This window comes from Salmo salar, chromosome ssa13 (genome assembly GCF_905237065.1).
Source record: "Salmo salar chromosome ssa13, Ssal_v3.1, whole genome shotgun sequence".
Taxonomy (NCBI): Eukaryota; Metazoa; Chordata; class Actinopteri; order Salmoniformes; family Salmonidae; genus Salmo; species Salmo salar.
Genome location: NC_059454.1, coordinates 50176313 through 50198059, shown reverse-complemented (window position 1 = coordinate 50198059; position 21747 = coordinate 50176313). Strand labels below are relative to the sequence as shown.

The window sequence follows — 21747 nt, the reverse complement described above, 5'->3', positions numbered from 1 at the left end:
TCAGTAAAAATCGTTGAAATTGTTGCATATTGAGTTTTTATTTTTTGTTCAGTATAATTAGAACTCTTCTTGCACTAATAGTTTACCTTGTGGGGACACTTCCCACTGGGCACACACTGATTGAATCAATATGGTTTCAACATAATTTGTCAAGGTATTGTGATGTGGAATCAACGTGGAAAATACATTGGATTAGAAAAAGTCAGCAACCAGTACTGTTATGGCCTTGCCTAATTTTGAGGTAGGCCTTGGAGCTATCCAGCAGAAATTGGTGCAGAAGTCTGGGGGACACATTTTGGTGGGGCTTTTCAAAAACCAAAACAATGTATTCGTCAATAAGATATGAGCCTACTAAAATAGTGTAAGCAAGAAATTCAAACATTTCCTCTAAATAGTTAATTTTTACCGCCTTGTCTCCGACAGGATATCGAGAGAGCAGAGAGAAACCGAGGAAGAGACACCGCTTTTTCCAATAAGGGTAGCAGGCCCATAGGCTATATTTTGCAATTCATGTTTGAAAGGCGGGCTCCAAGCGTTAGGGGTGGGCTCTCGGTCTCTGATGGTTTTCCAGTGAGTATTTGTCAGGTCAGACTGTGCACCGCCCGGCGGTCTCCTCTCCTCTCCCCGGGTTATTTATTACCTCTCTCCCCCGCCGGCAGCGCTGCGGCTCCGGGGCCGCTGCCAACAACTGCGCCGAGGCGGGAGCGTCATCAGGGGGAACCTCTACGGCCGACGTGAAGGGGATAAACAAAACGCCCTTCACTGAATAACTTGCTGAAACACACAGGATTGTCTCTACATTTGTATTTCTACTTCAACTAATATGACTTCACAACAACAACAACAAATGAATTTCACTTTTGTTCAATGATTTACTGAAAGATCTTATATGAACAATGTTTTTTATAGAAAATATAATGTTAAATATATAGACCTACAGGTAAAACAATATTTTCCTGACTGATTGTATATTGAGGCAAGTGTTTGTGTGCGTGTGTAGGTGGACGGAGGGGTTCTGTGAAAAATGAGGGCATCCTCATAGCACATGAGATCAAAAGTGAGATTTTAAAAAACAATGGTTACGCCCACACATCAATATAGGATGAAAGAGAAAGAATAAGACGGTGGTGGTGGTAGGAGAATAGTGAAACCATACACCAAATACCAGCCAACCCTCGTCAGAGAACTTCTGGAGGTTGCAGTGATGTTGTCATGTCAGTCAGAGTTTGGGGGAACCCCTCCATGGCGGGTGTCTGGGTGAGGTGCTGCTATGGAGCCCATGAGTCACAGGCTGTGAGGGGGGGAGGGGTATCCCCATTCTGACAGTGAAGAGAGGGCTCCCCAAGGCTCTCCTAAAGGTGCACCCCATCGCCTACGCATCGACACCAGAGCACACATTTCCACCAAGGTATGTGTGTGGAGACGGGGGCGAAAATAAATGTACACCTATCGAAATGTCACCTTCTTAGAAACAGTTGTTCATTCTACCGCAGGAGTTCCCATCATTGGTCGTGGTCTGTTATTCGTGCAGGGTTTTGTTCCTGCCTGTTACTGATTATTATGTAGATTTAGAGACAGTGGGGAAATTACCACATCATCTTGTGATGTTGCTATGAACCATTGCCTGATATCTACAGTCTTCAAAGACCAGATAAAGGATGTATTCATGATCATCCATGGTTCAGATTTATTTTGAAAGTTACTGTTAACTTAAGCTTACTTGAGCCACTGCTAAAGTGATGGTGAGAATAGTCTCCTTCGACCATGTCATGAAAGCTCCCATGCTGCTCATTCCCTCATTCACCCTGATTTATTGACATGAATGGACCAGATAATGTCAGTGTGGGGAGTACATCGTGTGTGTCTGTGTGGACATTCGTGTGTGTGTGTGTGTGTGTGTGTGCATGCGTGCACATGTATTTGTGTGTGTGTGTGTGCGTGCACATGTATTTGTGTGTGTGTGCGCAGGCGGTGAATGTGTGTGTGAGCACGCAAGTCATGCACATGTTTGCTTATGTAGGTGTGCAGATATTTCAATATATTTTTTTAAATGTTTAGGATAGCCTGCTAGGTTTCTGAAAACGAGAGTAACCGTTACAGTAGTGGGAGGATGATTACAAAGAGTAAAACGAAAAGGTTGATTTCAAGCACAGAGGGCATAACATAGAAAAGTATACAAACTTCAATGCCCACTTCATTCTGAACTTCACATGTCCTAGCGGATAGATCTATGAGTAAAGACCAAATAAAATTATGGTCTTATCTAGGTTCAAAGCTGTTGTTGAATTTAAAGGAATATAATATAATATTTGTTATTGTTGTTTTTATTGTTATTCTTTTTATTTTTGTTTTGTTAACAAAGGCACAGACTTGATTATGCAGGTTAATTAGATACTTTATCTGCAGCTTTGTAGGCCTAACCATTGACTGATATTGTCTTTTGTTGTTTCAATACTTCTTATTGCTGTATATAACGTCTAAAAATAGAATCATAATAATAGAAGAGGGAAATATTGGAATATGTTTCAGGAATATGTGACTGTGTTTAAATTGTTGCGTAATGATGACGTCCGTCGTGTACCCCCCTTCCAAGTTTTCGGGCTCGCAAAGCCTCGGCTGTTTAAATGGGCCAAGTAGAGAAGCAGTGGAGAGTGCAAATCTTATTTTGTCTGGTTCTATGAACTTCAGCGTGACTTTAACGATATAGCCTAGTTAAAAACAACTAGTTCAAAAGTCCCATCAGCTGAATTTGTTCCACGCAAATACTTTGAAATATCTTGAAAAAAAAGGGGATTTTGCAATGTTCAGATAGCCTAACCTAGTTCTTTGGCTGGTTAAAAGATAGTTTAAAACACTTCCATCTTTCTGTAGACCTATATTCTAATAAACAGTGCTTGACTTGGACTGAAATAGTGATTATATTCTAAAATGAATTCATATTTTCTAGAACTATAGACTGGAAATAGGCATGGTATAACTGATGAGACGACCCATATTCAACAATAGTCTAGGAAATGAACCCCAAAAAATAACAGCGATTTTTAAAAATTATATCCTGACTTTGGGTGCCGGTACTGTTTATATTTAGAAACAGAAGTTTCACGATACATTTGAGAGGAACCGGAGCTCAAGCAGTAGAACGTTTGAGGTACCGGTAGAAGCGCTCAGCTCGGTTGAGCACATGCCCAAGTCAAGCACAGCTAATAAGCCATACAATACGTTATTGCCTGTGTTGTTCAGGCTATTATTCAAGTAGACAGTTTTGCGTAATATCAGCCCATTGGAAGGCACGGAGGACAACAGTAACTGTAAACATAAATAAATAAAGAGATACCAACATCATAACAATACTGTTTAAAAATAAACTAAACTGAAGGAGCACATGGGAATGTGTCAATGATCATTGTGGATAACGACATAATGTGATGTCCACGGCTAAGGACTGGTCACTCCAACATGTCAGGTATTAGTAGTGCGAGTCCGATTAAATGTGGTAGGCAGGAGCACAGCGAGAACCCCGTGCGAGTGGAGCTGTGAGTGTGGCGGATGAGAGCGCTGCGGCTAAAAGAGCTTAACTAGTGAATGGCAATCTCTCGGGGAAGTTCAACAGACCACTGTCACAGAGCAACACGGGAGCCCTGCGTAAAACAAAGTGGCGCGTCTTCAGGATTGGGGCGACTGATCAACTCCGAAAAGAGGACACACGAGTTGGGTCAGACTAGCTGCTAATCACTTGTTACCGGCGCTTCGCTCCCAGTAACATGCCTGCCATCAAAAAGGAGAGACTGGATGGGGACGATATGGCATTGGCTGCCTTCAACCAGACCGAATACCTGGCCCCTTTAAATGCCACCACTATCCCCGTGGTGACCCCGCATCCACCGCAATACGACCATATATTCGCCCATCACCGTGCGTATTTGGGGCTCCACGACTCGGCGCTGCATCACCATCACCAGCAGCAGCACCTTCACCATCACCCGGACGACTTAATGCTGGAGAGGTTTTCCTCAATCCCCGACTTTCAGCCATTTTTTGACAACGGGGAACCATGCATCGAGGTGGAATGCGGGGAGAACAAGGCTTTACTATACATTAACAAACTGTGCCAAGGTAGTAAGGGACCCTCAATCAAATACCGGGGCGAGTGGCTTACCCCGAATGAGTTCCAGTTTGTCAGTGGAAGGGAGACCGCCAAAGATTGGAAACGAAGTATAAGGCACAAAGGTAGGCAACAGCAAATATTCTATTTAAATAGTTATTTTTTTACAGTAGGCCTATGTTTATTTTAAAGGATGATACCTAATTGAAGGTTTTTGTCATTGTTTTGGTGAGTGGAAACTCTGTTTCCATGGGTTGGTTCTGCGTTTTGTAGTTAAAGGGTTATACTCAGCAATATACACCAACATTAGTGCGTAAGGAGAGATGAGAAAAGGCGCATACATCGCTGTATCTTCACAGGCAGCGACCATTCTCAAAACGGGGCGTCAGGAGTCGCGGACTAAGGTGAAAAACTTTCATATTTAGGGTTCAGTAATATGACAGTTGATGGACGTTGGGGGGTATCATTCCGTTGAGTGTTGAGTGTAACAGCAGGCTAAAAGGGTGTTGACAGCTCAACAGAACAGAATGATGTTGGCAGGGAAGGAAATTATTTTAGGCTACTAGAAGTTGTACCCTATTCCTTACTCTTTTGGTTATTTCAGGTGGATTATGGTTGATTTGCAACTATCTGAGATATCAACCTGGTCCCAGTGGTAGACGTATCATAGTAAACGAAAAGGGTGTTGGCGACTCAATATAATAGAATGATGTTGAATGCAGGGAATTTTATGATTTTTAGGCTATTCTACTCGAAGTTGAAGCCTATACCTGACCCTTTTGGTTATTTCAGGTGGAGTATGGATGTGTTGCAACTACCCAAAATATTAACCTGGACTCAGGGGTAGACGTAACATAGTCAAATAAAATCTGGGACACTCAAATGAGTAGATCTATGATATCTTTGATGTTATTAGTTGGCTACTATTTTGGTTTGAAACGTTTTACAGTGGCTCAGGCAAAAGACAGTTATCAGTAGATGTTTAGGAAATAATTTATAATAAGAATAATTAATGCTATAGCTGTTTACTTATTATGGGCCTATTTTACTAATTACGTGTTATTGCGCTGGCTGCACACACAATTGTTTTTGAACCCCACCTTAGCAGAGGTTATTCATCCGGAATTGACACGTATTGCCCCAAGTTCTGTTGGATGAGGGTGTAAAAATGATATGAGCCCAATAATGGATAGTTTCATATCTGAGTTTAGATACAGTGACACTAGCCTATGTATACATATGTAGACCTATCTTACCACACGGGGCTCAACTAGAACTCATCAGTAAAACTAGTAAGGTAAATTGCTTTGACAAGCTGGCAATTCCAAAAGTAGTGTTTATGTAATGTTTTGGCTTTGGAGTCGTGATCATTCAACAATGATCCAAGTTTAGTGTTGCACAATTCAACAACAAAAAAACTACGTTTTTCTATTTCCCTTTGTGTGCATTTCAGGTGTAGACTCTGATAACATAGTCTTATATTCACTATACAAATATAGTTAAGGCTACTGAAGATCGAGTCATTTTATAATCACCTCCATAGTATAATTGATTTACAGCTGCTGAATTCAGTGGGTGCTGTATGAGTACAGTCTATTATTTATTATTTCTTATTGCTCATTCTCTCGCTCTCGCTCTCTCTCTCTCTCTCTCTCTCTCTCTCAGGGAAAAGTTTGAAGACCCTTATGTCCAAAGGAATCTTACAGGTACATCCTCCAATCTGTGATTGCCCTGGGTGTCGAATTTCGTCTCCAGTGGTAAGATTATGGTTCCATCAGCCTTTCAATTCTTACATCTGTTTTCTTGATTCATTGGTTTCAAATGTGTATGTTGCCATACTGAACTCAATTGGCTGTGTTGACGAATGGGCTAAAAGCTTGCTCTCAGCTGAGTTTTATTTGAATTGAAGACACAGAGTAAGCAGCATTGCTCTTTTTTAACTTGTTTTATTGATAGTTAGTAGAGGGGAAAGGAAAGAGGGCACAAGCTCTTATTAAATTAAAATAGAGTTATTTGTTGACAGTTAAAATGCGCTCTAGAGGACACCCCCCCCCCACCCCCCACCCCCACACACACACACCACGTATATTTCTATGGGCACAAGCACTGTTCATGACACAAACTCTTCACACCCCTCTTGTTGGCATAGAGAATATTTTGCAGGTTTTAAGCTTATTTCCAGCAATTATACACATTTTGTGCAGAGAAAATGCTTCAGTTTTAAAGCTCATTTTCTTGCAATTATATACATTTTGCCATGTCTAATGTGTATTCATGTGATATTTTAGTGACTAAAACATTACAATAAAATCAATGGGCTAAAAAATCTATGGGCTAAAAAATCGAATTAAAAAACGTTAGCTGACATTGGCCAGTTGATCTGGACATTTCTTACAGGTTATAAATAGCTCTCTAAGGTATGCAATGACTGACATGACAAGAGGAAAACTGATGATGCAATACCCAATTTAGAAATTGCACCTTGTGCATTCTATTATTAAAACTTTCAAGAGCAAGTTTAAAGCTGGACTGAGTTCCTTAAAAAAAATATATATATACACTGCTCAAAAAAATAAAGGGAACACTTAAACAACACAATGTAACTCCAAGTCAATCACACTTCTGTGAAATCAAACTGTCCACTTAGGAAGCAACACTGATTGACAATACATTTCACATGCTGTTGTGCAAATGGAATAGACAACAGGTGGAAATTATAGGCAATTAGCAAGACACCCCCAATAAAGGAGTGCGAGCTGTGGCAAGAAGGTTTGCTGTGTCTGTCAGCGTAGTGTCCAGAGCATGGAGGCGCTACCAGGAGACAGGCCAGTACATCAGGAGACGTGGAGGAGGCCGTAGGAGGGCAACAACCCAGCAGCAGGACCGCTACCTCCGCCTTTGTGCAAGGAGGAGCAGGAGAAGCACTGCCAGAGCCCTGCAAAATGACCTCCAGCAGGCCACAAATGTGCATGCGTCTGCTCAAACGGTCAGAAACAGACTCCCTGAGGGTGGTATGAGGGCCCAACGTCCACAGGTGGGGGTTGTGCTTACAGCCCAACACCGTGCAGGACGTTTGGCATTTGCCAGAGAACACCAAGATTGGCAAATTCGCCACTGGCACCCTGTGCTCTTCACAGATGAAAGCAGGTTCACACTGAGCACGTGACAGACGTGACAGAGTCTGGAGACGCCGTGGAGAACGTTCTGCTGCCTGCAACATCCTCCAGCATGACCGGTTTGGCGGTGGGTCAGTCATGGTGTGGGGTGGCATTTCTTTGGGGGGCCGCACAGCCCTCCATTTGCTCGCCAGAGGTAGCCTGACTGCCATTAGGTACCGAGATGAGATCCTCAGACCCCTTGTGAGACCATATGCTGGTGCGGTTGGCCCTGGGTTCCTCCTAATGCAAGACAATGCTAGACCTCATGTGGCTGGAGTGTGTCAGAAGTTCCTGCAAGAGGAAGGCATTGATGCTATGGACTGGCCCGCCCGTTCCCCAGACCTGAATCCAATTGAGCACATCTGAGACATCATGTCTCGCTCCATCCACCAATGCCACGTTGCACCACAGACTGTCCAGGAGTTGGCGGATGCTTTAGTCCAGGTCTGGGAGGAGATCCCTCAGGAGACCATCCGCCACCTCATCAGGAGCATGCCCAGGCATTGTAGGGAGGTCATACAGGCACGTGGAGGCCACACACACTACTGAGCCTAATTTTTACTTGTTTTAAGGACATTACATCAAAGTTGGATCAGCCTGTAGTGTGGTTTTCCACTTTAATTTTGAGTGTGACTCCAAATCCAGACCTCCATGGGTTGATAAATTGGATTTCCATTGATTATTTTTGTGTGATTTTGTTGTCAGCACATTCAACTATGTAAAGAAAAAAGTATTTAATAAGATTATTTCTTTCATTCAGATTTAGGATGTGTTGTTTAAGTGTTACCTTTATTTTTTTGAGCAGTATATATATCTGCAGTACCAGTCAAAAGTTTAGACACACCTACTCATTCAATGGTTTTTCTTAATTTGTACTATTTTCTACATTGTAGAATAATAGTGAAGACATCAAAACTATGAAATAACACACATGGAATCATGTAGTAACCAAAAAAGTGTGAACATTTTTGAGATTCTTCAAAGTAGCTACCCTTTACCTTGATGACAGCTTTACACACTCTTGGCATTCTCTCAACCAGCTTCATGAGGTAGTTAGTTACCTTGAATACATTTCAATTCACAGGTGTGCCTTCTTAAAAGTTCATTTGTGGAACTTCTTTCCTTCTTAATGCGTTTGAGCCAACCAGTTGTGTTGTGACAAGGTAGGGATGGTATACAGAGGAGCAGGAGAAGCAAGTCCATATTATGGCAAGAACAGCTCAAATAAGCAAGGTCTGTCAATCCAGAAAATGTCAAGAACTTTGAAAGTTTATTCATGTGCAATCGCAAAAACCATCAAGCGCTATGAAGAAACTGGCTCTCACGAGGACTGGCACAGGAAAGGAAGACCTCTGCTGAAGAGGATACGTTCATTAGAGTTAACTGCATCTTAGATTGCAGCCCAAATAAATGCTTCAGAGAGTTCAAGTAACAGACACATCTCAACATCAACTGTTCAGCGGAGACTGCATCAATCAGGCCTTCATGGTCGAATTGCTGCTATAAACTGGTTACCAACGTAATTAGAGCAGTAAAAATACATATTTTGTCATACCAGTGGTATACGGTCTGATATACCACGGCAGTCAGCAATCAGCATTCAGGACTCAAACCACCCAGTTTTTACTGAGTTGCAGTTTATTGAAGGAAATCACCCAATTGAAATAAAGTCATTCATCTATTGATTTAACATGACTGGGAATACAGATATGCATCTGTTGGTCACAGATACCTTAAAAAAAGGTAGGGGCGTGGATCAGAAAACCAGTCAGTATCTGGTGTGCCCACCATTTGCCTCATGCAACACGGCAAATCTCCTTCTAATAGAGTTAATCAGGCTGTTGATTGTGGCTTGTGGAATGTTCCTGGATATTGGTAGGAACTGGAACAGGCTTGCGTACACGTTGATCCAGAGCATCCCAAACATGCTCAATGGGTGACATGTCTGGTGAGTATGCAGGTCATGTAAGAACTGGAAAATGTTCAGCTTCCAGGAATTGTGTACAGATCCTTTTGATATGGGGCCATGCATTATCATGCTGAAACATGAAGTGATAACGGTGGATGATTATCATGACAATGGGCCTCAGGATCCCGTCACGGTATCTCTGTGCATTCAAATTGCCATCGATAAAATCTAATTATTTTCGTTGTCCGTAGCTATTGCCTGCCCATACCATAACCCCACCGCCACCATGAGGCACTCTGTTCACAACGTTGACATCAGCAAACCACTCGCCCACCAACACCATACATGCTGTCTGCCATCTGTACAGTAGAAACCGGGATTCATCTGTGAAAGCACACTTCTCCAGCGTGCCAGTGGCCATCGAAGGTGAGCGTTTGCCCACTGAAGTCGGTTACGACGCTGAATTGCAGTCAGGTCAAGACCCTGGTGAGGAAGACGTGCGTGCAGATGAGCTTCCCTGAGATGGTTTCTGACAGTTTGTGCAGAAATTCTTCGGTTGTGCAAACCCACAGTTTCATCAACTGTCCAGGTGGCTGTCCAGGTGAAGAATCCGGATGTGGAGGTCCTGGGCTGGAGTGGTTACACGTGGTCTGCGGTTTTGAGGCCGGTTGGATGTACTGCCAAATTCTCTAAAATGACGTTGGATGCGGCTTATGGTATAGAAATTAACATTCAATCTCTGCTCAAAGCTTTGGTGGACATTCCTGCAGTCAGCATGCCAATTGCACGCTCCCTCAAAACTTGAGATATCTGTGGCATTTTGTTGTGTGACACAAATGCACATTTTAGAGTGGCCTTTTATTGTCCCCCAGCACAAGGTGTTCCTGTGTAATGATCATGCTGTTTAATCAGCTTCTTGATATGCCACACCTGTAAGGTGGATGGATTTTCTTGGCAAAGGAGAAATGCTCACTAACATTAATTTAAACAAATTTGTGTACAACATTTGTGAGAAATACGCTTTTTGGAACATTTCTGGGATCTTTTATTTCAGCTCATGAAACACGGGACCAACACTTTACATGTTTTGTTTATATGTTTGTTCAGTGTTGTATATTTTTTTTAAGTAACTATCACCCCCCCCTGCCGACCCCTCACGACCCACAGTTTGGGAACCATTGGTTTAGAGGGAGTGTGCCTGCGTGTGTGTGCAATCAATATACTCAATGATCCATTCTGATCTGCCTTATGTGACATAACATATTCAGAATATTGGTCTTAAATGCTCAATGCTTTGGTGATGAGTCCTGATAGTTTCATATCATATATTCCCGACAGCCTGTCATATACAGAAACTCAAGTCAAATTTAGTGTATACAAGGTTTTTATTCAACTGGCATTAAGTTAAACTATCACCAAGTACTGAAAAATGGAAATTACTAGTTGGACTACAACGCTGTTCAATATAAATTCATTCTGTCATTCCTCACAGATGCTAACACAACATTGACATCAACACTGGCTCAAATTACTACATGAAGCGCAGAATGAATAGGACAATTCTAGACAAAGTTAATAAGTAATATGAATGGGTGACTAGACAGGCTCCCCTTGCTAGATTGATCTAATTGTCATGGCTCTTCTGTCCTTTGCTGCTGTCCCTCGCCTAGCTGTTGCACCGGGCTGTGTTTGCCCTGCGGTGCCCGTTTGGCTGAGCTAACGACATCATGCCATGCAGGCTGTGAGGCGTCACAGGCATGGCGTCTGTGCCAGTGTGCCAACTTTGAGTGAGTTCTTCGCCGACTCACCGCCGTCGAATCTGTTCACACAGGTGCGCAATGTGTGTGTTTTTTTTATCGCTACGGAGCGCATCTGTCGTCGTTCCCAACTGCTAATCTTGAGGGAAGGGCGTAAGAAGCTTAGCGAGCTACTGAGCGTGGCTACTGGTGATTAAAGTGTGCGAAGCACGCAAGAAAAAGGCGTTTTAGATAAGCCGGAGGTGTTTGAGTGATACAGGTAAACCGAGGACGTTTTTCACAGCCAAGAATACAGATATACACCACCACATAGGGTCCATAGAAAATACATTTCAAATGAGATGCATTGGCCAAAAAAATGCGGAGAATATAGAAGTAGATGAGTTTTGGGGAAATTCAACATATATCATTTTCAGATATGGATATAAGTTAATAGGTATACTGAAGTTATAGCATGTTGTCTTCGCTCTGTAAGCTAAATACGTAGATGCTACTGCAGTTAAACAGAGGCACAATACATATTGTTAGGGTTGTCTGCAAATTGTCTTTTCATTTTCTAAATGTATGTCATTTTTACTGGCAGAAAAATGTACAGTCAGTGACATGACTCAAGAACCTTGTCATGAGTTTCCCTTCTGAGACCTGACACAAAAGCCTGTTGTAATGGTATTGTTTGTTGCAGTATGCACACCTCCTTGTTGCCTGTGCCTGTTGTTGGCTTAGCCAGAAGTGGCAGGCTTTTCTCTCCACAGACGTGCTTGTCTGATGGGTTGTGATGGTTTCTTATTTTCTATCTACTGCCTGGTGAGCAGTGCGGGTTCCTGTGAATTGTTGTCACGAACAAAGGCTGTGATTTTAACAAACCTGAAATTACTGCCAGAAAAACACTTTGTAGGTCTACTTGTAGCTCACATACATCGTATCATCTTATTTATGTCATCTGTGGTACAACAGAAGGCAATCCATTGTAGATAGCCTCCTGTTTGGCATTCAAGTAGCAGAAAGTTGCACAAAGTGGCACAGGTTGAAACCCATGAAAGTAAGTGAAGTAGTGGTAAAAAAATTAAATAATGGGGTAAACTATGAACACCAGTTGGCGATTGAGATTAGAACTGTATTGTTTGATAGCATTTTCATGCAGGTCTATAGGGAATGGCTAATGTACTTTTCTATAGTTAAAGATTACACAAAATGCACATCAGGTCATCTCTCCCAAAATATTGAAAAAATGTATATTTATATTGAAATATGATATCTTATCAATTATATTCCTGTTCTTAGTATCCCATGTGAGCTGCACTGCAATTCAGTTTTCTGTGTTGTAAACTACTAAAGTACACCAGTGTAAAGGGCCCTTAGTTGACTCTAACATGTGTTTGATAAGATTACAGATTCTCTCAGGGGACCCCTTTAAACCACTCCACTACCAACCTCTCTCTCTGCTAGCTTCCTCTCGCTGTGTGTCCTTTGCTTCTTGCATTGCAGCCTGCCTCATCACTGTCTGTCTCACTACTTACTCACTGTAAAGCAAAGTTATTTTGTTCTGAGAACTTATAGTATCTTTTGTTAAGATTATAGCTATCTTAATTTCAGTCAACTGTTCCTGCTGAGGTCAGGCTCTGTTTAACGCTACCTTCTAACTTCATCCTTCTACCCGGCTGGTTATAGCTAGCTAGCTATCTGGCTAACAGTAGCCAGAGCCCTTGAGCTAGCTAGATAGCTAGCCTTCTGTCTGAAATATCAGCGACTATTTACAAGTTGTACACTCACTCTCCAAGAGTCTGTTTTTTTTTGTTTGGAAGATGTCTGTTGACACGGCAGGAGTGGATGGACGTTTAAAAAAATGTCCTTATGTCTGGCGCATCTCGCAAGGCCACTGTCAGCAGCGTATCTCTCTACTTGCCATTTGCCAGTGTTGGTCTGGGCTGAGGAAGTTTGTTTCATCTCACGGCCTTTACTCTGGGCAGAGTTTGCTGTTGGACAGAGTTGTGAATGAATACGCTGCTAACAAGACAAATCCAGTGGGAGCAGGAAAACATAACAAGCATACTGTACCTGAATTATGATTACTGAAAGAGAGCGTAACAATTCCACTCGTTCGCAGAGAGGCAGTCGTGATTAGAACTCAGACCACTGGCTTTCTGTCCAACTCCCACCCTCTCCCTCAAGAACTGGTCCCGAACCCATCCACAGTACCGCAATGTTATTTTAGGCATATGTGACGCAGCTCGCTTGCTAGCCGTGTTCCCAGAAATGTAGCGCCTTATTTGAAATATAAAAATGAGCAAAATAACCTAGGTTAAATAAATAGGTTATAGAGATACTTTGGGATTTTGGAAATGAGTCAATTTATCTCCAGAGTCAAATTAACTCTTGGATACCATTTTTTATGTCTCTGTGTCCAGTATGAAGGAAGTTAGAGGTAGTTTCGTGAGCCAATGCTAACTAGCATTAGGGCAATGACTGGAAGACTATGGGAATATGCTAACATGCTCATTGTCAAAATCCCAAAGTAACCCTTTAAATTACCAGAGATTCTCACATGACCCATTATATTAGGCTATTGGTGTTAGCCTACTGGGGTATATCAGCCAATATAGGCTAGACTTAGTTTGAAGAGAGCAGAGTTGGAGCAAGAGCAGACACTTGCACTTTCTCTAGATCTACATTTTACTTATAGCCTACTTTTTAGGAATGGAATGATTTTCAAACAGACAAATATGGCTGATCAATATGTATTTCTAGGCAATGTAGTAAAGTATAGGTTAGTCATAATTAGGAAGTTAATTTCCATGGAAAGATAACTGCCCCGTGCTTCTCCGCCCATGCAGGCTATAGCCTACTCTTTTTAATTGAGACCACACGTGCACCTGGTCTCGCACGACCAACTAGAGGAGTGGTATGGCTACAGAAATTGAAGCAGCAAGAATGATGAGCGCTGACACACTTTCTCTTGAGCTACGTTTTGCATATAGGATATAGCCTACCTTTTAGGAGTGGGCACGATTTGCAGGCAGAGACAAATAAATGGATAATCAATATTTATTGAAAAGGCGCAACGTTCGCACACCATGGTATGCGGACGTTATGCCTTTTCCTTTCCAGTCATAGTCAAATGTTTTGATTGCAACACAATTCATGTTGGTTGAGTGCCCACAATATTATTTATTTATGGACACTGTAGTACTGTTGCCTAATCATATTTGAGTTAATTTCCTTGGAAAGATAACTGTGCTGTGCTTCTCCGCCCATGCATTTAATTGAGACCACACAAATAGCCTATAGACGCACTTTGATCTCGCATTCCTAACTAGGAGAGGAGAGGTAATAGGCTACTTAACTGGAATCAGCGAATAATGAGAGTGTATGAATAATGCGATTTTAACACAATAGATAGGCTAACGCATACAAAGCAGAAGATGACCGTTTCCAAATAATCTGTGGGACAAAGCAATATTCTCATCCCCAAATCGTCTGTCTGACTGCCTTCTCCCGCCCGTAGCATGAAAAATGCAGACCGCTCTGCAATGATCTCTGTCTGGACCTGCAGGCCTCTACCTTAGATTACGTTCAACAGTGGTGTACTGTAACAGTAATACTGAACGACTTAATGCAGAGTTAGGATACTAGTGATCGAGTGACGAAGTAACAAGTCCATAGCTATGTGCATGGAAACACTGTGTGTGTAGATGTGACAAAAGTGTGTGTGGTATGACATATGTTTGGTTTGTCTGCTTGTATATGATATTGTGTGTGTTGTAGTGTTGAGGTATGACATGATTTGAATTCATGATTAGGACATGAACAGAAATATAATAGAACATGTTAATAAAGCAATGTCTTGCTCGTGGCTCCTGGGTATAACTGCTCTGTAGAATCTTCATGCTCCGGTGTGTGTGGTCGATGTGTGAGAGAGGGGTACATCGTGCGTGTGTATGTCTCTTTAAGCCACTCGGCCAGGCAGGCTGACTGTGTGTGTGAGAGAGAGCGTGTGTGTGTGAGCTTGTGTGTGTGTGTGTGTGTGTGTGCTCCCGGGAGAGTCGGGCTTCCTCCGCTCTGTTGTTCCAGCGGAACCAACGGAGGCCGGCAGGAAATTACACTCTCCTCCTCCGGCTCGTAAAGATCTCCTCCAATCAGGGGGCTCCCCCTCTCCTGCATCCTGACCACAGAGAGAGAATGAACAACACATGCACGCAGATGTACACACACATGCACACACAAACTAACACACGCACATCTCCATGTTAGGGACTGTGGGAGATTACTCTTACTATTATTACATATACATCCCTGCCTAGGAATCTATTTTACCACCAGTCATTTTTTGGGTGGTTGAAAACTAAAAGAACCATAGGTTCCTTTTTCAAAATCAAATTTCCTGTTTGATTTTAGTGTATATTTCAATATATTTAACATTGTAACCCAGTGTGATTCTGCCAAGCCATAGCAGTAGACTTTCATTTGATATCTGGACTAGTCAGTAGTTATAAGGGAGTAATCTATATTAGTGCCTTGCTTATGGACAAGTGAACGGAAAGTTACCAGTACAGTAGCAATATAAGTAAATTGCTATAGATATTGCATAGAGCTGGTTACTGATTTGATGTGGCTATTTGTTGGGACTTGCTACTGGCTGAGTGCCACTGTGATGAGGGGGATAAGCAGGGCTGGGGGGCTGACGCCTCTGTGTCTCTCAACAGCTCACACTCCGCAGGGGGTTGGAGTGTGTGTGTCTGTGTATGTGTGTGTGTCAGGGTTTCCGTTTGGAAAATGTGGCGCCTGACATTTGACCGGCAGCATTTTAATTTACCGGACATTTGAGCAATTTACCGGACCCATATGCATTGGGTACGTAACCTGCACCATCCACCCGCAGTGCTGAGAATGACAGAAATCACATTTCGATTATGGTCATTCATATTAACAGAACTTGCAAGTCAAGGATGCAACAATGTGAGGTCCTTTTTACCATGTTCTGATGTGCACTTTGAAGACAAGATGAGTAGCCTAACGAACAGCAAAATCACTAACCTATGTCAATCTACTATCCCTCATAGTATAAAAAGTTTACCTATTCTATTGGTCAGCTTGTCGATAAAGAAATAGCCTATTCTAAACAGACTCTTAGAGAGTTGTGGGACGATAGATCCCAAATTCATACAACCAGTAGGCCTAGACTACATAAAAAAACAGATCAGAACGTTTAGCTTAATATGTTGATAAAATATTATTTCTTCACATTCTAAGCGCAGCATTGTACACAAGACAGTACGCTAATCGCAAATGTTCGTTCCATAATTAAATTAGCGGAAAACACCATTGTCAAAAAGACACCGCACATGCGATTTAGTTTCATGTGACAGAGATGAAAATATCAGTTCGGAATTTTTAAAGACGGGAGATATGCAGCAACTAGCATGGATTTCTAATGTGACTAGGGTTTTGCTTTTGGCTACTGGACAATGAAAGAAAGTTTATATAAAATAATTGCCTCCACATATATGGTCTGATTTTGGCTCGGCTATTTTGAAGCAAGGTAAGACATGCCTCATAATATGTATTAAAATGTTCAGGTTTTAAACAATTAAGTATATGTTTTCAAAATGCACACCTCCACGTCATTGAAAGTGGTGTGACGTGTCTTGCACTGTCTGACAGATTTTCAGCTCAAAGGCTCTGTATCTGTAAGCTGTACGCATGTGATAAATAAGATACATAACTAATATACCGTACACACCTGCCAATTTAATTCCACTAAATGTTTTAATTAACCTATAGACTAATAATCATGACCAGCCAAATATATTTTCATCAACTGGTACTTCCATTAATGAATAGGCTAAAAAGCATAATTTCGCAATGGGATTTTTTCTTCTTCTCCCGGACAATAGGCCAGCGCCAATTTTATTTATCGGCCTTTAATCTTTTTTTATCGGCCAAAAGCCGGCTATTACCGGCTAATGGAAACCCTGGTGTGTGTGGGTGTATGTGCATGTGTGTGTGCAAGCATGTGTATGCACAAACATGTGTATGTATTTTTGTGAGTGTGTGTGTGGGTGCTTTTGCTGTGTGCAGTGTGTGTGGGTCCCTGTGTGTGTCCCACATGGCACTGAGGCTATGCTACCATGGCAACCACAGAATCTGTCTTCAGGGCAGAAGCGATGCGTGGTTCTGTACTCTAGTGTGTTTCTTAGTGAATTGGCCAAATTAGAGAATGACTGAGACTTTAATGATTTACTTATCTACTAGGAGTCTTGCACTTTGGGTGGCCACAGTGCTAGGAATCAATACTAAAAGTACAACTTATTGGCAAGGTTACACATACTGTAACGCAATCCCTCCCTCTCTCACACAAACACAGACATCACACAACACACACACACACACAGACACACACACACACACACACACACACACACACACACACTCACACTCACACTCACACTCACACACACTGGCTATGCTGTGTGTGTTTGTGTGAGAGAGGGAGGGATTGTGTTACACTATGTGTAACCTTGCCAATAAGTTGTACTTTTAGTATTGATGTGTTTGTGCATGTTTGTGTGTGCAAATGTGTGTGCATTTCTTGGGGTGGGAGTTAGCTAAATAAGGTGGACTGCCTGTCTATCAGCAGAGAAAATTATGGAACTACTCTCTCCTTCCAGTGTGTGTACAGACGTCTGACCTCATCTGATAGCAGAGTGGTCGAGTGATATCATCCTCTTTCTCTGTCGCCTCTTTAAACACTGTGTGCGTGTGTGTGCATGTGCATGTGCGTGTGTGTGTGTGTGTGTGTGTGTGTGTGTGTGTGTGTGTGTGTGTGTGTGTGTGTGTGTGTGTGTGTGTGTGTGAGAGGGAGGGAGTGTGTTACTCACTCAACTCAGTGTTTCTCAAATGACACAATAGGCAGAGTAGTGTGATTAAATGGAAGATATAATGCTAGAAGAAAAACACATGAATATACAGGTTTGGGTACATTTGTTTGTATACAAAAATATTATTTTCAGACGTTGAGGCTGATATGAGGCCTTCTCAGTGGCATCTTTTCGTTTTATTCTGCAAAACTCAACCTTGCTGCACTTTCTTCCATCTCCCTCCCTCCCTCCCTCCCTCCCTCCCTCTGTTTTTGTCTGGGGAGAGAATGGCGGAGTCATTACCTGTCCATAAAGCTCTCCTGAGGCTTCCTTGGCGGGCCTATCCAAACACACAAGGAGAGAAAGAGAGAGAGAGAAAAACAGAGGTGCTGGCATGCCTGGCTGCACTACCACTGACCTCCCAGCGCTGCCCCTGCTCCCCTCCCCCCTCCTGTCCCTCACCCTGCGCCGCTCCACTGGGCCGCAACCGCCCGCTCAGCTCAGCTCGGCTCATGGGGTGGGGGCAGAGAGGGCGGTGTGTGTTTGAGGGATGTGGCGGAGGAAGGGGCGCGCCTGGTTGCATGCCTGTCCTTCCCTCAAACGTTTTTTTCACATCTCCTGGCAATGAAAACATAGTGTTGCCTTGCCATTATATAACCCCCCCCCCACACAGACACACACTTTTATCAGTCTTTTCAACTAAAATGTAGCCTGCATTTATACACTGAGTGTACAAAACATTAAGGACACCTTCCTAATATTGAGTTGCACCCCCCCCCGCTCTCAGAACAGCCTCAATTCGTCCCCTACAAGGTGTCAAAAGCTTTCCACAGGGATGTTGGCCCATGTTGACTGCAATGCTTCCAACAGTTGTGTCAAGTTGGCTGGGTGGTGGTGGACCATTCTTGACACACGGGAAACTGTTGAGCATGAAAAACACAACAGTGTTCCAGTTCTTGACACAAACCGGCGCGCCTGGCACCTACTACCATACCCTGTTCAAAGGCACATCTTTTGTTTTGCCCATTCACCCTCTGAATGACACACATACACAATCCGTGTCTCAATTGTCTCAAGGCTTAAAATTCCTCCTTTAACCTGTCTCCTCCCCTTCATCTGCACTGATTGAAGTGGATTTAACAAGTGACATCAATAAGGGATCATAGCGTTCAACTGGATTCCCCTGGTCAGTCTAATGTTAATGTTTTGTACACGTGTTCAATATGGTGAAAGGAGGTTGTTATCTGAAACTAAAATTCGAATGCTTCTTTATTGATCGATTTATTCATTTGTGGTGGGAAGGGTTGCATCATTTGAAATCCCCCCCTCTAACATCCCATCTAAAGTCCAGAATTGTAGCCAAATTCATTTATAGAAATGTCAGAGTGTCTTTGCGGGTGAGTACGTGAGTAAGAGATCGTGGGGCTCAGCATAAACAAAAAGGATAGTGGAGTGTGTCTTAAGTGCACGCGAACACACTGGGTTTTTAACTCTTTTTTTCTCACCGGCCCTATGTGAGTGTGGCAATGACGGCCCCTTTCCCACCCCCTTCTCTCTCTCTCTCTCTCCCTCTCTCCCCCTGTCGTCTCAACTCCCCCTCCCCCTCCGCTAATGTTCGCGCCAAGTCGGCCCGCCATGCCGCCTCCGCACACATACGCACACATGCACACGCACACACACGCTGAGAGGTAACGGCAGACAGGCGCGTGACTCATTAGGCATTCGTCCCCCAGGGAGAACGCTGGGGGGGCGCGTGCAAGAGAGAGAGCGCCGCAGCTGCAGGAATGTCACGGCGGCTACTGCTGGGTGTGTGTGTGTGTGTGTGTGTGTGTGTGTGTGCGTGCTGGTTTGAGCCAGCGGCAGGGTACTGCACCTTTCAGGAAATAAGGCAGGGAGAAAAAAACACATTACTATCCTTTTCCACAGAGGCTTCGTTTAAGGTCTGGAACAAGCTTAGTAAAATAACGCTTCTTCAATAATCTTAGCTGATGTTAAATATACAATATTTCTGTTTGCCAGTATTGTTTGGCATTAAATATAGTCCTGTGATTTTTACAGAACAACAACAACTGGATTTTTCTGCAGATTTAATGCAAATCTTCGATCCTTTATGAATGTAGAGGCCATGCTACTGAAGTTACTGGTGTCCCATAGAGCACATAGGGCTCTGGACTATACAGGGAATAGGGGCCATTTGGGACAGGTCCATGGCCACTTCTCATACTACCATCACATGTTATCTCAGATGTTGTCATTATCAGTGATGTGTATCTTTGTGTGTGAGATTCATTTTATTTGTGAAAGTGCCATTTAATTATGTTGTAGCTGATAGAGAGATGAACAATTGATGGGGTAACCTAGATAGTTGTTGTGTCAACAAAACAATGTTGAAGAGCCCAATATGTATTGAATGGTTGTGCATTTGTCAATATTACAAAAACATTAAAGCAACATTACAGAAATCAATTACCTTGTGGTATTGGTGCAATCAATGATGAATCTAAATGTCATGTGGTTTGAAAATTTGGGTTGCCTCTCTTGACTAAAGTCGCCATTCTAATCTAATGGAACCCATCTGAATCATGCTTGACTAAGTCTGTATTGGTGTCTGTGTGTGTGTGTGTGTGTGTGTGTGTGTGTGTGTGTGTGTGTGTGTGTGTGTGTGTGTAAATGTGAAATACAGATATATTTCTTGGCTGGCGGACCCTGACTGTCAGACAGAATGTGTAGGAGGGGATATTCTTAGAGGTGCTTTTAGAGGAATGATTATAAGATACTTTTTTCAATGGCTGACTGAGGGTTGACCGCACAGTAAGGTTGCCTTCAGTGTGTGTGTGTGTGTGTGTGTGTGTGTGTGTGTGTGTGTGTGTGTGTGTGTGTGTGTGTGTGTGTGTGTGTGTGTGTGTGTGTGTGTGTGTGTGTGTGTGTGTGTGTGTGTATATGTAAATTATGATTGTGTGCACCTCTTTTTTTACCCTACGTGGGCTGGCAGGGTTATGTTTTGTTTCATGTTTTGTTTTGGAGAGCCGTCCGCGCTGCGGAAGTGTTGCCAGAAACGATGGGAGCCCACCCCTAGTTCTGCGCCAGTGGTGCTAAAGAAAGGAAAGGGGGGTTTCCGGGAGGAGAGGGGGGTAGTAGGGGGGCTGGCGGCCTGGGTATGTCAGGGCCATGTGGGTGGTTGTCTACACACCAAGCCACAATCTCTGTGCTTCTTCCTGGGCAGACTATTGCAGTAGACCAGTACACAATGCTTTTCTGCTAAGTAAAACACCCTCTTCACATGCAGGGGAATTAATATTCAAGAGCAAATAAATATGAAAGGTGTGTGTGTCTTAAAGTGAGAGCAACCGAGAGAGAGCATGCTGTATACTTCTAGTCCAAGTAGCTAAGTCCGAGGGAGTAGAGCGGAAGTAGCAGCAACTCCTCCACTGTCCTCACACAGTTGAGAAGAACTTATACAAAGCGACTGCTCTCCACAGATCTGCCTGTGGAAAGAAGAAAGGAAATACATCTTTCGGCAAGACAGAAAAAGAGAAAGAATGTGCAGAACTATGTGGCCCTGCTCATCCTGAGGGATGTTTTCATCTTTTTCCTCCTTTTTCCCCCCTCCCTAGTTTTAATGTCTGCCACTTGAGAGCCTCCAGAAGGGCTGCACCTGTTTGCCTCTTGGCTAGGCGCCTCTGCCCCCCCCTGCCACTCATGCCGCCACTCCTCATGGGATGGAAGGATGGAGGGAGGGGGGTGTGTGTGGTGGAAGCGATAGCTGGAGGGCTCAGAGGCGTCCGGGAGAGCAGAGCGGAGATGTAGGCACTGCGAGAGTGTTTTGTATTGCCCCCACCCCATCCTTTTTTCTCTCCATTGCTGTGTCTCCTCGTACTCAAATTCAGTTCCCTCACTCTCTCTCAATTTCTTTCCTCTTCTGTTTCTCTCCCTCCTTTCCTCCTATTCTCCCTCTCCCCCTCTCTGT

At 43.1% G+C, this 21747-nt stretch overlaps 1 protein-coding gene across 4 annotated transcripts in view; it reads left to right on the top strand.

The window, feature by feature from the left end:
• Positions 1-1131: 1131 nt before the first annotated feature.
• Positions 1132-21747, top strand: part of LOC106567375 (sterile alpha motif domain-containing protein 11) — a 106991-nt gene continuing 86375 nt past the window's right edge. For 2 of the 4 annotated variants that reach the window (XM_014136542.2, XM_014136540.2), the window contains exons 1-2: positions 1132-4227; positions 5768-5859. In XM_014136542.2, the coding sequence (XP_013992017.1) occupies positions 3762-4227; positions 5768-5859 (558 nt within the window). In that variant the 5' untranslated portion in view covers positions 1132-3761. Of the gene's footprint in view, positions 4228-4270; positions 4507-5767; positions 5860-21747 lie in introns of those variants that run through there. The other 2 variants (XM_014136541.2, XM_045693374.1) reach the window with 2 other exon arrangements.